This window comes from Eleutherodactylus coqui, chromosome 5, assembly GCF_035609145.1.
Source record: "Eleutherodactylus coqui strain aEleCoq1 chromosome 5, aEleCoq1.hap1, whole genome shotgun sequence".
In the NCBI taxonomy this organism is placed as follows: domain Eukaryota; kingdom Metazoa; phylum Chordata; class Amphibia; order Anura; family Eleutherodactylidae; genus Eleutherodactylus; species Eleutherodactylus coqui.
The window spans coordinates 141,903,999-141,922,160 of record NC_089841.1 but is presented as its reverse complement, the minus strand read 5'-3'; the positions used below and the strand labels follow the sequence as shown (position 1 = coordinate 141,922,160).

At 45.6% G+C, this 18,162-nt stretch overlaps 2 protein-coding genes across 2 annotated transcripts in view; one reads left to right on the top strand and one right to left on the bottom strand.

Annotated features, from left to right (window-relative positions):
* The window catches only part of TMEM120B (transmembrane protein 120B), a 44,476-nt gene extending 43,566 nt beyond the window's left edge, over nt 1–910 (bottom strand). The window contains exon 1 of the mRNA XM_066603288.1: nt 764–910. Within this exon, the coding sequence (XP_066459385.1) occupies nt 764–826 (63 nt within the window). The 5' untranslated portion in view covers nt 827–910. The remainder of the gene's footprint in view (nt 1–763) is intronic.
* A 282-nt stretch (nt 911–1,192) lies between these two features.
* LOC136627855 (uncharacterized) lies at nt 1,193–7,759 on the top strand. Its single transcript, XM_066603290.1, has 2 exons — nt 1,193–1,305; nt 6,877–7,759. Exon 2 carries the CDS (start codon nt 6,888–6,890, stop codon nt 7,608–7,610), a length of 723 nt encoding a protein of 240 aa, XP_066459387.1. The 5' UTR covers nt 1,193–1,305; nt 6,877–6,887; the 3' UTR covers nt 7,611–7,759.
* Nucleotides 7,760–18,162: the final 10,403 nt, after the last annotated feature.

Genomic DNA, 18,162 nt, shown 5'->3' with positions numbered 1-18,162 from the left:
GATGGATTTGATCTCTTACTGCACAGTAGCTGACAAACGTGGCATAAATCCTGGGGAGAATACAATGGGTTCTATTTTCTGCATATCACACGCGCAAATATGTCCACGTGAATCCGGCTTCATACTGCAGTCTCAGATTATCGCAATCAGCGGAACAAAAATAAATAAATAAATAAATAACGCCCCTCATTAATGGTCATAACGTTTCGTTCCAACTTTAGTCCGGGTAGGTTACAAAGCTGGCGTGATGCCACCAATGGGCACCATCATGGTGGACGCCGACTATGCAAAGCAGTTTAAACAAAAATCTGTCTTCGCTGTCCCCTTCAACCAATCAGAGTGCTGCTTCCACTGCGAAGGCTATAGCTGCGATGTGATTGGCTGCTGTGAGCAACAGTTATTGTTTTAGACAGACAAGCTTCCTTTTTTTTCATTTGGAAACATATAGTTAGATATAACAATGGACGGACAAACGTTTGCCGGCACTGCGCGAGATATTGTGCGGGTCCATCGCCCCACACGCCATTCCTAGGCAAATAGTAGATATTACAATCATTGCATTAAGACTTGCTGGGACAGGTGGGATGGCGACCACCATTCCAACAGTGGCAGTCCAGCAGTATGGGGTCTCATCAGTGAGGGGGCGCAATAGAGCGACAGGCTGAGGAGGACATTAGGGCAGCATCAGAAGGGAACAGTCATGTCCCCTGCAGCAGGACAATGGCACCCCCACCACTCTGCCGGCACCCTCCCCGCCTCTCACCTGCAGCTGCTTGAACTCCCTCTCCAGCTCTCCCCATTCTTCCTGGCACTTGTGTAAGGACATGTTGGGAGACGAGCGGCGTCCCGGCCTCCACAGCCACGCTCCTGCTGACGTCAGCTCTCGGCAGCCTACACAGAGAGGCGGAGCCTGCGCATGCGCACTAGACCCTCGCCGGCTGCTCACAGGGAGGCGCGAGAGGCTGAGCGAGCCGCCGTATTTACTATGTTCAGGGAGTGTGGGATTCACGCTGTCCCGGTCCTGCCTGACGTCTATAAACACGAGTATACCATATAGCTCTGTGCCGCGCTCAGTGGCCGCACGCAACTAGAACTACGTACTTATTCATTTTCGTATCTGAAACGCAAATAGGGGAAGAAAAGGGGCGTGGACGTGAGCCGGTCTCACTCTAACCAATCAGCGCTGAGAACGTCATCTCGCGAGACTTCCATTAGCTCCCGAGATCACGTTGTGTTCACATCGCCGCCGCAGAGCAGAGACCCGGGGCCTGAGGGAGCGGACTGTGCGGTCCACGCTGCGTACAGGTGACTAGTGGGAACGCCTGCCGAGGAGCAGCGCTATCAGTTCTCTTCCTGTTGGGCGACAAGCGGTCGCACCGTAGGGAAGAGCCGTTACCCAGACAATATGCTGTTATTGTGCAGGAAGTGGCTTCCCTGTGGAATATGTATTCCCTCGGGGCATTGCATGGTGCCTTGGGGCATCACAGGGGTGGGACTATGTGGTTCCTAGGGGCATTGCAGGGGTGGGACTACGTGGTTCCTAGGGGCATTGCGGGGGTGGGACTGCGTGGTTCCTAGGGGCATTGCGGGGGTGGGACTGCGCGGTTCCTCTGGGCACTGCGGGGGTGGGACTGCGCGGTTCCTCTGGGCACTGCGGGGGTGGGACTGCGCGGTTCCCTTTGGGCACTGCGGGGGTGGGACTGCGCGGTTCCTCTAGGCATTGCGGGGGTTATCTAGGGAGAGAAAAAAAACAAATTTCAAGGCAGGTTACTATGGTGGCAAAACATTAAGGGCTCATGTCCACGGGGAAAATAGGATTTAGGATCCGCAGCGGATTTCCCGCGTGCGGATCCGCACCCCATAGGGATGCATTGACCACCCGCGGGTACATAAATACCCGCGGATCGTCAATAAAAGTGATTTTAAAAAAAATGGAGCATGAAAAAATCTGGACCATGCTCCATTTTCATGCGGGTCTCCCGCGGGGACGGCTCCCGCGGGCTTCTATTGAAGCCTATGGAAGCCGTCCGGAGACCTAAAATAGGAATTTAAAGCATTTACTCACCCGCAGCGGACCGCGAAGCTCTTCTCTTCCTCACGGCCGCATCTCCCTTGCTTCGGCTCGGCGGATGTGCCCGGCGCATGCGCGCGGCACGTCGACGACGTGCCGGCGACGTGCCGCCGGCGTCAGGAATTCATCCGCCGGCCGAAAATGAAGATCCGGCCGTGAGGAACAGCTGACCTTCGTCGCCCGCACCGGATAGGTAAATGCTTTTAAATTACTATTTTCAGCGCTCATGTCCGCGGGGCAGGAGGGACCCGCTGCAGATTCTCCATGGAGAATCTGCAGCGGATCTGATTTTCCCCGTGGACATGAGGCCTAAGGCCGGCTGCACACGGGCAGATTTGCATTGCGGAATCCAGACCGGGCATCCGCCTCAGCATTCCACAGCAAATACCGCCCAAAGCATGCTGTTGCAATACGCAATTTCATGTCCACAAGCGGAAATCAATTGCATTTTTTTTTTCCTGCTCCTTTGGAGGCCGAGAAAAGACAGGAAGCAAATTGAAGTCAATGGAAGCCGTCTGTCCCACGGCCCTTCTGCAATTCTCATTGTGGAAAGGTCGCAAGATCCGCATCATCGCCAAGCAATGGCGCGGCCTATTGTACACCACCCTTGTCTGCTGGCATGCAGCCGGCACATCCGCAGAGTAGAAGATACCGGACAGGTATGCAGGGGTCGCTGGCCGGGCACAGAGTTGGATTCCGCATGCGGGATCTGATCCACCTGTGTGCAGCCGGCCTAACTATCTTTACTGATCTCTCCCTATCCTCAGTTGCTCTTTTCCCACCGGTGCCCGTCCGGCACTTGCTGGGGTACATTGTCCATGAGAAGAGTTGAGCTGTTCGACTCAGATGGCGTTCTCCCCTGCCTGCAGGGGGCAGCAGATTAATGAGAAGACACCCGCTGCGTATCTTAACATATTTACGATGATTTGTGCAAAATTACTGTAAACGAGCAATTTATGCAGAACCACATTGTTTCCAATGGAGTTCTACAAACACAGCAGATATAAAGTCTACACCCCTGTTAAAATGCCAGGTGTTGGTCATGTTAAAGCCAACAGAGATTAAGAACTTCAGATTTATTTCCACCTTATGTCCCCCGTTATCTGTACAATTCCACTGGAAAACTAACTGCAATCATTTATGGTGGAAAAATAACAAAACTCATATAATATGGCTGCATAAGTGTGAGCGCCCCCTTATATTTAGGGATGTGGGTGTGTTTAGAAGTAGCCAATCACATATAAACTCATGGTAAATAGTAGTCGGTATACGGCTGCCATTATTTGCAGGGATTCTGATTGACCCCATATAAAGTTCAGCTCTTCTAGTTGGACTTTTCTGACGTTTTCTTAGTTGCAGTTTTCAGCAAAAGCCATAAAGTGCCCACCTTCCGCGAATCAGATCCCTTTGATGTGTTGTATCAGTCAGGAGAAGGGGACCAACACATTTCCAAGTTGTTACATATACCATGGAACACATGGAAGACTGTCATCAGGAAGTGGATTAAATTTTTCACAACAGTGACATTACCAAGAACTGGACGTCCCTCAAAAATGGATGAAAAGACCAGAAGAAAATTGGTCCCGGAGGCGGCCAAGAGGCCTACAGCAACATTAAAGCAGCTGCAGGAATTTCTGGCAAGTACTAGTTGTGTAGCGCATGTGACAACCATCTCCCGTATTCTTCATATGTCTGGGCTGTTGGGTAGAGTGGCAAGACCGAAGCCTTTTCTAACTAAGATAAACGTTCAAACCCGGCTACGTTTTGCCACAACCTACATCAAGTCTGCCAGAAGTATGTGGGAGAACGTGTTATGGCCTGATGAGATCAAGGTTGGACTTTTTGGCCATAATTCCAAAAGGTATGTTTGGTGCAAAGCTAAGACCGTGCATCACCAAAAGACCACCATACACACAGTGAAGATGGTGGAGGCAGCATTAGGCTTTGGGGCTGTTTTTCTGCTGCTGGAACTGGGGCTTTAGTCAAGGTGGAGGGAATTATGAACTGTTTCAAATATCAGCCCATTTTGGCACAAAACCTTCAGGCCTCTGCTAAAAAGATGAAGATGACTCTCCCTGTTTAGCATGACAACGATCCAAAGCATATCTGCAAATCTGCCAAAAGAAGATAAATATTTTGGAATGACCCAGACCTGAATCCTATTGAGGATCTGTGGGTGACCTGAAGCGGGCGCTACACACAGGATGCCTCACAATCTGACATATTTGGAGTACTTCTGCAAGGAACTGTGGGCAAAGATTGCCAAGTCAAGATGTGCCCCGCTGAGATACCTACCCAAAAAGACTGAATGCTGTATGGTTTTTCTCGTGTTTATATATTCTGCATAACCTAATTTACTAAGAATGTCTATGGCACTAGCCATACAGCGCAACCAATAAGGGCTCATGTCCACGGGTGGGTTTGAATTCCGGAGTCTGCGTCGGGCACCCACGCGGATAATCCAGAGTTGAAGCCACCCATAGAAAATCATGAGCACCTTCAGCTTTATAAAAGCGGTCCGGAAAACAAATTGCAGCATGCTCCATTTTGCCGCGGATCTCGTGGGGACGACTTCCATTGAAGTCAATGGAAGCAATCCGATCTGCGGTACACCTAGAACTGTTGTTCCGGGTGTGCTGCGGGAAAGCAGGAGATTTTTTTAAAAAAAGGAAAAATCTCCACTGCGCACGTGCGGAGGGGGGAGACGTGCCGGCCCACATACACAGAGATGATGGACGACCCGAACGCATCTGGACTGGTAAGTATTGTCCTCATTCCCGCCCACGGAATCCGACCTGCCAGTGGACATGAGGCCTAAGGCTGGGTTAACAAATTGCAGCCACGGTGTGGCCATATTGCCACCAAAGCCCCGCTGATATGTGAGTTTGGCTCTGTACTTGGATTTCCCTCTTAGTCCCGTAACCTTTGACTGGAGCAGCTGTGTGACTAACAATTTTTGCATTCATGCTTCTCCAGAACGGGGCACAGGACTCCTAGTGGTCCCATTGGTGCGGCCCCTAATGATCATACTTGTTATGACCTGTGGATAGATAAGTGTTTCTCTTGGAATAATCTGCTTAAGGCCGCCTTCACACTAGGAGAAAATCGCATGATTTTTGAGCAGTGTGAGAAAACGCAGAATTATGAAACCCATGCCTTTCAATGACTTCATTCCCATCTGTGATGTTTTCTATCATGCCATGTTGTGAGATTCGGAAATTGCATCATGTCCTATCTTTCTGCGTTTTGCTATTTTTAATTTTTTTTTTCTCACCCTTATTTGGAAATGGAGCCTCCGTTTTACCGCACCACCAACTTGTGATGTTTGTGCGACGCGTTTTTAACACTTGCAACACCCGTTTGTCTTTCATACGAGAAAATCGCAGGCAACAGCGTTACGCAATGTTTTTCCAGAAAAAGCATCGCTGACGCTCAAACAGTGCATGCAGCAGTTTTCTTGCAGTGTGAAGGACCCCCTAACTGATCTTGGTTACAGAATTGCAGACTATGTATGAAATGAGCAGGGTCTGGTGTGGGAAAAAAAGGTAGAAATATCTTCCTAACTCTCCCCACCCTTCCTTCCAATGCACACACTAATGGACTGTGAATGACTAGGATGCTAAATGTTCACATATAGTGGATGTATACATCTATAGTGGCTGAGTTTAATATAGTTAAGGGCATGCAGTCTGTCTGTACATAATTACCGTGCGTCCCTGAAAGTAAGACCTACCCCGATAATAGGCCCTACCCTTTTCAGGGGAGGAGGTGTGCGTATAGGGAGGCTTGAAATATAAGCCCTCCCGCAAAAATAAGCCCTCGCTACACTACATGACAAAAAAAAATGCCTCACAGGCGCCATCACGGTCCCTTTAGCTGCTCTCCAGTCGCTTCGTCAGTCTTCCTAATCGTCCTTAGCGCTGAAAGAACATTCTCTTTCTGATAACGTATGTTGAATACCCCGCCTCCAGCAAAAAATTGCTGCGATTTGCCGAGGCTACAGTCCTAAGCCAATCCCAGCCATGCAATGATGGCTGAAAAAATAGTTCATGTATATGACCCCATATACCGTGTAAAAGCAGCCTAAGGCTAACTGCACACAGGTGAGTACAATGTCGGGCCGAGAAACTCAAGCCCGAAGTCGCGCTAGTCAATGTGCTTTATACTTGCGGATACAAGGTTATAATATATAATTATTTATTTTGTTTTTCCAGGCAAAAACGCGCCGCATCACTTCTGTGAAATTCCGATCCTCTCGCGTGAGTATCGCGCGCAATAGAGGATCAGACGTGTTTCCCATTGATTTCAATGGGAAACCTCGCATTGCACTTGCATGGCATGCGAGAGCCATGCAATGTATTTAAGGGGTCCGATTGAAAATAATGGGCGATGGGTTCCGAGTAACGCAAAAAAAATAGGACATACCATGATTTTCTTTTTTCCTCGCAGCATCGCTGTGACGTAAAACATTGCTTGTGTGCATGACTCTAACCAAAAGAATGGAGTTCATATATATGCGAGTTTTATGAAACCAGCTTAAACATGTATATAACTGATCCAGACAACATGTAAGCAAAAAAGTTGCTTTTTTTCTGTTTTGGTACCAGTGCCCTGCTTAGAAAACAATGCTCTGGATAACCCTTTAAGCGATTGCCCAGGGCATTAAGCAGTCCACCTGTGCTCTTAATGATTCCCCATAAGCAGTTAGCTAATTGTCCTAGGCTTGTTAACCTCGCAGCATATTTGTACACTTTTTTTTTTTCCTGATTTGTTCCATCTAAAAACTAAATTTCTCTCTTTTTCAGGCTCTACCAACATGCCGGTCTGTTGGATTAATGGCTGTAAATTTATCCCAGGACGGTTTCAAAATGGCCATGAAATCAAGCTGCACTCATTTCCAAATTCACTGGAAAGAATAAAAGAATGGCTTCTGCAGCTGGGACAAACCTTCAATGACATTGACAACATTGCCAAACAAGTTTACGATAGCAAGCTAAGAAAATCCAACAAGTTTCGCCTTTGTTCGCGACATTTTTCTGATGTCAGTTTCATTGTAAATGCTGGCGGTCGAACGCTACGTCCAAACGCTCTGCCCACCATTTTTGAAGATGCATCACATACTTCAGAAAAGATACATGAAAACTTATCACTAAGAAAAACTTTCAAAAGGAAGCGAGAAGAGAAAATACCAAATGAAGCTACTTTACCTTTCGTGGCGCCGTCACAAAATCCATCACCCCAAATATCTCCTAAGTCAATTAAATCAGAGGTTCTTGACGATTATCCATTATACACTCCATCAACTGAGAGTTCAGTCGTAAGCTGCAGTATTAGCAACAAAGTGGAAAAGGCAAAATCTTATCAGGATGCCGAAACTCAAACTGAATTCACTTTTAAAAACTCAATCATTTACTTACTGGACAGCGATTTGTTGAAAGGCATTCCTGCCATCGATCCGTGTAATCCACCATACCTCACTCTCCAGAACCCGATTATGGCACTAAACTGTTTTATTAATGGCGGTGGTAGACCATCTTAGAAGAACTCTAGTAGACTCTTGTACTGCCACATAAGGACTATGTTATTGTGTACTTAACTGTTCAGATTGGTTACCTTGTGTTCAAGTTTTGTAGAAATTCTATAATCTGTTACACCAAATGATGAAATGCATATTTTCCGTATCCCTTACCTGTCCAGTATTAGCCTTTCACTATCAGAAGGCCTCTTTGACATTGTCAGACTCTGGGGGGGGGGAGTTAGGAGATTCTGATAGGGGTCCAATTCTTAATTTGCAGCTGAAATTCAGGATTGAGCCTTGCATTTCTGCCGTGGATTTGCATTTGAAGATGCTATGGGTGCAATGATAAGAATTGACATTTCAATTATTTTTTTTCTGTGCTTTAGGGCGCTTTCACACGGCTGTTTTTGTGTTCAGTTGTTTTGTAAGCCAAAATCAGGAAGGGAGAGAAAGTATAATGGGAAGATTTGCAGTCCTTCCGTATTTTGGACCCACTCCTGGTTTTGGCTCCCAAAAAAACGAACACAAAAACGGTCATGTGAAAGCGGCCTTAGGCTGGTTTGACAATGGCGATAAAATCGCATGATGCGACAGTGAGTGAAAACACATGTTTATGAAACCAGTCGTTACTTTCTCATTTGCAATGTTTTCACTTGAGCCATGTTCCGATAAAATTGGTGACTTAGCCCATTGTTTTCAATGGGGCTGGCGGCAGCAGCGCCAGCCTCCTTGAGTACAGGGCGATCTCCTGGCACTGCTGTGACAGCTGCGCAGGGAATTTCCTCTAGCGGTGCAGGGATGCAAGGCTGTTTCTATGTGAAAACTTGCATCCAGGGGTTTTCAGAAGGATTGGGAGGGTATTCTCGCCCTCGTCAGTGTGAAGCTGGTGTTAGATTTTTTAAAAATGTGGCATGCATTCCCACTGCACTGAATCTACCGTGTTTTCCTGAAAATAAGACACTGGCTTATATTAATCCCCAAAAGACACTCACCTTGTCTGCGGCGTCTGAGTCCCTGGGGCTGCTGATCACGGGCGACAATGCGGCAGGCTGCAGTGTCCTCGGCATTCACACAGAACTCTCCTTCTGGTGACGGGGCTTTGAATACTCTACCTCCAGCAAGCACGTGCTGTGATTGGCTCACAAGCGCCATGGCTCGATCAGCCAATCACAGCCATTCAGTGGTGTCGTTCAGATGTTCGTGCGTTGCAATAAAACAAAGGCTCCATAGTGAAACGGGGGTGATTACAAAAGAGTAAAATACATAAAGATAGGACATCCTGTATTTTTTTTTTTGTGTGTCATGCAGCATTGCATGAATGAAAACATCGCAAATGTGAAGGAAACCATTGAAAAGCATGGGTTTCATAATTTTGCTTTTTCATGCGCTATGGCATCGTGTGATTTATTTAAATTTTTTTATTATTGCTGCGTGAAACTGGCCTTACTGTGTATTTTAGCCTATAGTGCACGTAATACATGCGCCAAAATAGGACATGCTTTTTTTGGGGGGGGGGGGGGGGGCGGGGGTCACGTGTAATAAAGACGCATGTCTGAATGGCACAATGTAAGTCAATGGCCTTTTAGGACTGTGTAGTATGCAACCCTCATACACCCCTGTGAGTAAGCCCCCTAAGGCTTCGTCACACTGGCATGAGCGATATTGCTGCAAGAAAATCGCAGAAATAATGCATTTTTGTTTAAGTGTCAGTGATGCTGCTTCCTGAACAATCTTGTATTGCAGCCACTTTTCTCGTGCGATAGACGACAACAGGTATTGCTAATGTTAAAACCACATCGCACGAACATTACTAGTTCGTGTGATTCGGTAAATCAGCGCCTCCACAGGGATACATGAGCACGAAAAAATTGTAAAACGCAGAAAGATAGGGCATGCAGTGATTTCTAAATTTTACGACGTTGCACGATAGAAAACATCGCAGATGGGAGTAAATTCATTGATGAAAAGCATGGGTTTCATAATTCTGTACTTTCTCACATCACGAGAAAATCATGCAATTTAGGCCGCAGAAGGCTGCAGACGGGCGGGGCGGATCCCCTGTGAGAATTCTCGCAGCGGGACCCGACCCGCGTCCCTGCAGGGACCAGTGCGGCTCTCACCTGCTCCCGCGGCTCCAGCTCTGTGATGTGTCGGCCAGCCGGCCCATGCGCAGAGCGGAGCTGGGGCGCCGGGAGTGACATGCCGCGATTTGTTTTCCGTGTGTATTTTCACGCGGACAAATTGCAGCTGTCTGCATAGGATTGCATATTTTAATACAATCCTATGCAGGCACGCACGGCCAGAAATTCTGCGGGAAATCCCGCCGTGGAATTTCCGCCCGTGTGCAGGGGGCCTTACTCACAAGCGTGAAGAAGCCTTAAGCCTAGCCTTCCATATGCCTTAAATACGTCAGAATTTATGCAGTGAAACTTGCTATGAAAATTCTATAACCTGTCCACTAGAAAAATACAATCCACGCAAATTTTTTGCAGCAGATTCTGCACGGGTTTGCTTTAAATGTGTTTTTTTTTTTTTTCATGCGGATATCCGCATCTATTGATAGCAGTGTGATAGCAATGTGGCCGATCCGTGCAGAATCCGCTCTAAAATGAAGCCTGTTGCGGTTTTTTTCTGTGCGTGAAAAACACAAATCGATTAAAATGCCATCCGCGGGTGCAAAATTCAATTTAATTGATCCGCAGACAGCCAATGATTTCCTATGGGCAAAATTTCACCCGCGGAATCTGCAATTCAATTTTGCTAGTGGACATGAGGCCTTACAGTGCAAGAGAAACCAGCTCCGGCTCTTTCGTGAATTCCAGAAGAAAACGCTCATTTTATTTAAATTTCAGAGCTTAAAAACCTTTATTTATAGCATATACGCTCACACAATGACCCTTTAAATACACAAAATAACCAATGAGGTAACAAAAGGTCACAGCCACAAACAGTATGGGAGTCACTATATTACATCTGTAAACAAGGCATCTAACAACTAATAGATGCTCAAAAGCGCAAAATCACCAGATTTGGGGTGAATGTCCACGAACAGATTTCTACCACGTTTCCTGCGGCGGAAATCTGCAGCTATTAGGTTTTGTTGAACCTAATAGCTCTCTGCCTGCCAATGCTCATATGTGGAATTCTACTGCGCATTTTCGCAGCAGGAAATAAATCGTGGCATGTTCTATTTGCCGCGGATTTACGTCGCAGGAGGTTTCCATTAATATAGCATTAATGGAGACCGCAGAATTCTGCGATCACTGGCAGGCACTTCTTTAATATTGTGGTACTCCTGCAGCATAAATCCGCGACGCTCCCGGACATGAGCCCTAATACTGATATGACAAATCATACCTTTGATTTAAGGCACTGGACATAACAAAAGGTATGAATTGTCAAATCATTATTCTGGTGACTTAACTCTTGATGATCGATTGGTTCTGAGATGCCTTACTGCTTACAGATGTAGTATAGTAATTGTCATTCTAATATGGAATTTTAAATGCTTTGCTATTCACAGATACAGCATAATGAATGTCACTCTGTTATTGGCTGTACTCCGTTACCTCATTACTTCTTTATACAATGGTCATTCTGTGAGAGAATATGCTATGAATAAAGAACTCTGTTCGAAACATGGAAGCTGATTTAAGGAAAGCTTTTATCTATGAAATTTAAATAAAACACAGTTTTTATACTGGAATCCACAGAAGTGCTTATCCCGCAGAAGTTTTTCGGTGCTGTCATTCCATGTCCCGTGTGACCCCAGCCTAAAGCCACCCTCTCACTGTGGAAATCCTGCATTGTTTACAGTACAAGCCATGTGGAGGGGACTTTAAACTAAAAAATTCTGCAGACTCTTAGCAGAAAATTTCTACACTATTTAAAGTATTTTTTGTTTTGTTTTTAAACGTTGTAGATTCTAAATCCGCAGCATGTCTATTTATGCTGTGAAATTTAACCCTTGAACTACAAAGTACATTTCACAGCTGTTCTGCAAGTAAAAACGCAGCCAAATCTGCGCCAAAAGAACTCTTACGCGCCCCCCCCCCCCCCCCCCCCCCGAGCACGCTCGGACCCGTAAGCAGTTACTCGAGAAGAGCTCGCTCATCTCTAGTAGCTGCATTTTCACAAACATGTTAATATGATGGCTAATAACTAGCTAATGTACAAACCACTAATAGTGTTTTACTGTGCTACACTTACTAGCATCACAGATACACTGCTGTACAATGTCCTCCATGATGCTTCTATTTTTCGGTGTGTGCTACAGATGGGGAGCAGAATGTGCCACTTTTTCTAAATATCATGTATAGAATTATAGCAGCTAGTCTCCACCCACCAGCTGAGAGAAGACATTTATAAATACAGGCTGCAGAGTGGAAATACTGGTGAAAAACGCAGAATACAAGTCCTGAGAGCCAGAAATGTTATTCCTCCTATACACAAACAGCAGCTTATTCTAAAAATTGATCTGAAGGGCTGGTTGTGCTTAAAAAAAAACTAGTCTGAAAAACAATGTTTCAATTCTGGTGTCCTATCTGTATTTTCAAATGAGCCCTAAAATCTTGCAGCTTTCAGGGCGAGCATTAAGCTTTATTATAAGCTGACAGACCAGGCTCACGTGGGAGGGTTGGATTCCGCATGCGATTATGCACAGTGGAAGACCTACAAATGATCACAGAAATGAATTGCGTATGTGTGCAGGTTTTTGCATGAGACATCGCAAGCAGGGAATGACATCAGTAAGTAGCCCCTGGAAACACCCTTCTATCGCTCGGGCGACATTCTCTTTTGCGGTCGTGGTGAGAGATGTTCTGAGAGCCTTCAGAACGGGATACAGCTCTCGAAGCTTGGCTGGTTTTTTACTACTTATTTTGAAAGTAGTATAAACTATCTAAAAAAAAACAAAAAAACTGTTCTTGTGGCTGAAGAGTCTGGATGGGTATTTTGCTCCTCTGCCCACACATTCTTGCTTTCTTTATTGCATTTGTATCTGGTCTCCTAGCAACACACGTACGAATTAACGCCCTGGTTGTGGCTTACAAAATCCTAATGATAAATACATCTGAATAAGCCCTAACCTATATAAGCTAACACAGGATTCACATTCATAGTAGGTGATGATCAGAGTTCACCTCCTTCCCTACACGGATTACAGAATGTGCCTAAAGTACTCTCCCATAGAAGTCAATGCTTTCATGTGTATGGCCCATGAACCTGCTGTAAAATCTCTCTAAATGCTATTAACTACTGCTCAGGCAAGAGGGCAGCCCCTCTTACATAACAGACAGAAAATAGAATTTAAAAATCTACTATTGTTTTATTTTGTGAAAAAAACCTATACCATAGAATTCCAGGGAAAGTATGGAGCAGAACTCCATACCAGATTGCTGTCAGCTGTATTAAACAGCTGACGCTAGCCTGCAGCAGCTAAGAAATAAAATTGTGACCAGTTAACCACCTAGATGCCGTGATTATTGCTCACCATGACATCTAAGTGATTCGAGGTGAGGGCTCCCTTGTTTGCCTTTTCTGCAATGTGCTTATAGGGTGCCAACGGGTTGCTGTGCCTCTGGCTTCCAATCAGGTCCCTCTGCAATGTAATTGTAGCATGATGGCGAATTGCCATGGCAGCCTGGGGCCTTGTAATGGCTTGCAGGGCTGCCACCTATTTCAGCCTATTTAGCAGTGCTTGTGGCTTCTGGTAAAAAGTACAATATACTGAAGTGTTGCAGTATATTTTACAAGCAATCAGATGAAGTTCAAGTCCCAAATGGAGACTGAAAAGAAATAAAAAATAAGTGTAATTAAAATGTTTAGCTATGAGGAAAAAATTTTAAGTTAAAGCCAAATTTTTTCAGTATTCACGTAAAAAAACTGAATATTTCTGTAATTATTGCTCTGTCTGTAAAAGTTCAAAATATCACATTGTTGTGATATTACTAGTATTATTCATTATTGTGAGCGTCGTAAGAACAACAGGGAATTCTAAAACTTTTCTTGTCACCCTGCTACTAAAGAGCAATTAACTAAAAAGTGATCTAAAAGTTGTATACACACGATATTGGTACCTAGTTTAAAAAAACAGCTCAGTCATGGAAAACATGAAAAAGCCATGTGGTGACAAGAAGCATATACATGTTCTTTCTTTTAAAGTTTTTTTGTTGTTTTTTTTAGGTAAAATATAATATATACTCGTACTGACCCACAGAATAGAGTGGATTTTTCATTTTAAAGCAAGACCCACGAAAAAAATGGCACAATTGTGGTTTTTTTCCCATTTCACCTCATTTAGAATACTCTCCTATAATGGCGGCTCCCCTTCTAGCGCTACAGCTCCAGTGCCCTTTCTTTGAAAAATAGTTTTGTTTTTTTGTATCACTGCATGGAAAGACTAATCACTTTTTTAAAATTTTTCCATTGCTGGAGCTGTGTGAGGGCTTGGTTTTTGCCCGCCGAGCTATAGTTTTTATTGGTAAAATTTGGAGGTACATATGACTTTAATAACTTTTATTGTGGTTTTTTTGGGGGGGGGGGGGGAGGGGGAATTAAAAAAGCATTTGGTGTCCTTTTTTGTGCTTATTCTATCCTTTTTGGATATGTTAAATAATCTTTATTTATACAGTGCCAACATATTCCGCAGTGCTTACAAAACAGGGGGAAAATAAACAAAACCACGGTTATATGTAGTAATCAGTTGAGGGAAAGAGTAGCGGTGAGGGTCCTGCTCCAATGGGCTTACATACTACAGATAATGGGGTGATACAGAAGGTAAAGGGCTGGAGATGTGTACGGTATGGCGAGGTGGAGAGTGAGGGATGCTATACACATAGACAATGGTCAGACTTAAGCCGGTGGCGGTTGAGTGCGGCTAGCAGGGATTGCAGTCACTAGGACAGGGAGCATGATATCAGGCGGTGGTGCATGTATATCAGTGTCCCAGTTTGGTAGAATACATGCAATAGGGTTAGCCCTCTCACCCAAATCTGGGAATTTAGGATTCTCTCAGTAACAATTCCTTCCTATAATCTACAGAACGTCCAACAAAACATCACCAGTTTTATTTTTACTACACAAGCCAACCGGAGTTTCTTGGTTCACTTTGCACAGCCTCAGACTAGGAAAACCGAGGTAGTACTGACTAAATACTATTAAGCAACTAATATTGTCCAATTTACCTCACTGCCTAAACTGAAATATTCTCCCATGTGGATATTCTTTGAGATACCTAGTATTCACCCATTACTAGCGCACTTTTATCTGTTGATCCATCCCAATTCAGACCCCAACCTTAGTCTGTTACTGGAATACTCGCTCTTGATCTGGGACTCTGTTTTCTAGCATGTTTGGCTTAACCTACTACTCCCACCTGAAGGGAGCATGATTTTTCAACCAGCACAAACATTATAATAATAATAATAATCTTTATTTGTATAGCGCCAACTTATTCCGCAGCGCTTTCAGGCATGGATAAATGCAAAACAATATAACAATTGCAACAATTACAATGTGAGGTACATTGGGTTAGACACAAATGGGTTGAGGGTGGTACAGGAGGTGCAGGGGTTGGGGAACACAGGCAATAGGAAATTTCATGTACAGATCATTTATTAGAAGGCAAACAGGTGGGCACCATAGGGAGGGGCGAGGGACTAGGTCAGGAGATTTGGTATGCTTCCCTGAAGAGGTGCGTTTTTAAGGCACGTCTGAAATTTCGTGCATCGGGAATTGTCCGGATGCCTTGGGGTAGAGCGTTCCAGAGGATGGGTGCTGCTCTGGTGAAGTCCTGTAGGCGAGCATGTGAGGTTCGTATTACAGGGGTGTTTAGTCTGAGTGTGTTATCTGATCGGAGTGAGCAGGCTGGGTGGTGTACTGACAGTAGGGAGGCGATGTATGGTGGCGCTGGCCATGCAGAGCTTTGTGAGTGAGGTAGAGGAGTTTAAATTTAGTTCTGCGGTGGATGGGCAGCCAATGCAGCGACTGGCATAATGCAGAGGTGTCTGAGTAACGGCTGGATAGAAAAATGAGCCTAGCTGCTGCATTTAGTATGGATTGGAGTGGAGCGAGTCAAGTGCAGGGGAGGCCAATGAGTAGCGAGTTGCAGTAGTCAAGCCGGGAGTGGATGAGGGCAACCACGAGCGTCTTTAGCGTGTCCGTGGTTAGCAACGGACCTATTTTAGCAATATTTCTGAGGTGCATGTGGCATGTTTGGACCAGAGATTGGATATGGGGGGCAAAGGAGAGGTCAGAGTCCAGTGTGACCCCAAGGCATCGGGCATGCCGTCTGGGGGTTATGATGGTGCCAGACACTGGAATGGAGATGTTGAGGGGAGGTCGGTATTAGGCAAGTTAGTACTGATATTAAGGGTAAGGTGGCTGGCACTGATGTGTGCTAAGTGCCCTGACATGGGCACACTGGCAACAGTGACATTCTAATGGCGGCCCTAAGACAGGTACTCTTTTGGGAGACTATAGCTGGAACTTCCATGTGAACCTTGTTACGAGCGCTATACCTGTAATTGTAGATTTATATCTGTTTTATCTCAACACCTTGCCAAAGTCCTGCATATTTCCCTGAATACTGATGTACATCAGCCAAGCAGAATAGAAACACAGCTGCTCACTATACCCTATGGACGTGTGTGGTGTATACAACTGGTGTTTTTACCAGGAACATGGAGTGAACAGAGCCTAAAAATATGGGTGGGAGTATGGCCGCCTGCAGACGGGCGGAAATTCCGCGGCGGGATTTCCCACGGAATTTTCACCCCTGGAAGCTGCCATAGGATTGCGTTAACAAACGCAATCCTATGCAGACGGCCAGGATTTGGCTGCGCGAAATCTCGCGCGGCAAACAAATCGCGGCATGCTCTATTTCTTTGTGGGGCTCACAGAAACGTCACTCACCGGCCGCCAGCTCCGCTCTGTGCATGTGCTGGCTGCCCGGCAGCTGGCACATGAAAGAGCTGGGGTTGCGGGAGCAGGTGAGTGTCACGCGGCTCTCTGCAGCCACTTTGGTCGGGTCACGCTGCGAGAATTCTCGCAGCCGGATCCGACACGGTCGTCTGCAGGCGACCTATGCCAGTGAACAGATCCTGAGTCCTCAGCAAGCAAGTAGCGAGGGTCAGTACTTGACAGAAAGACTGCTCCACTGACACACTTCATGAGACCCCAGGAGGTAGTTTTATTAGGTTACTACCAGTGATTAGTGGAATAATCCGTTCCGATTAGTATCAGGCCGATTTCATGAAATTGTGAATTAGGGCAGCCAATTACGACTCCCATTAAAGTCAATAGGAGTAAAAGTCAGGTTCACTAATTTGCCCTCAAGAAGATCCCCAATGCAGCCAAAGCCTAACAAATTGCATGAAAATACAGCCACGCGTTTCGGAAACACTGAGCTCCTCCAAAAAAAAATCAAAATAGTGCATAGGGGTGGTGTAGGAGACAGTCGTGGCACAGGGGTGTCATGGAAAACCAAGGAAGATTTACATAGGATCTTCTAGATCAAAAATTGTGCCAAGAAAGATAGCAGGTATGCTGCTTGTTTAAAAACCATGTCATCACTTGTACAAGGACTAATTTGGCTGAGTAAACACAACGCTCAAGCATGGACCTCCTACTCCTCCAAGAAAAAGCAGTAGAGTTACCAAAACTTATGCAAAGGAAGACAGCAGTTGTGCTGCTTGTTTTAAAGCAATGTCATAAAGTTTTCAAATGACAAATTCAGCCAGGCGAACAGAACAGCCAAGGACGGCCTTCTCCGAGGAAAAGCTGTGGAGATACTGCAGTTTCCTGTGCTTTACAAAATTTTCATTTTGGGAGAAAGAGGAGGAGTTGGGTGAGGAGGGTACAGACAAGGATGAACGTCCGACAACTCTTGGGGGTACTATAAAACCTGGACCACCACTTTCAGCTTCATGCCCCACCTGCAGGACATTAACCCAATGGGCTGTCTAACGTTCCTGGCCATGCTTGCTGGATCACTTGTCCATGATTAGGTGCACCCTGCCACTAACAGCATTCTTCAACTCCAGGGACACATTATCACTCACATGGTGGCGTAGGGCAGGGATGGCCTTTTGGGCAAAAAAATGCTGGCTGGTCATCTGGTACTGTGGGTAGGCATGGAGGAGAAATTTGCGACGGCATGGTGAGCTGGGCGCGTATGCGCCAGACCCCGTACCGTGTGAACGGGCGCACAAACGTTAGATTTGTGCGTCCGTTCATGATCTTCTATGCCCCAGATGGAAGGGTATATTGGCACGCCATGAAAACGCCAACCAATATGCACTTGTGTGAAAGAAGCCCCACGGTGAGTTCACACACACAGCAGAATTGCTGAAGAATGCAAGCCAAAATTCCATAGCAAAGTATAGTACAATGTAAGTGAATGAGGTTTAAAGAAATCCCATTCACTTACAGTGGAAAAAATCCACAGCGGAAGGTAGCAATGCAGCGGATTCATTACAACACAATAAGTGCATTCTGCTTAGAAAATCTGTAGCAAAATCCACACCCAGATTTACTCCATGATAGGTAATCACACTATCTTTAAGAAATGTCT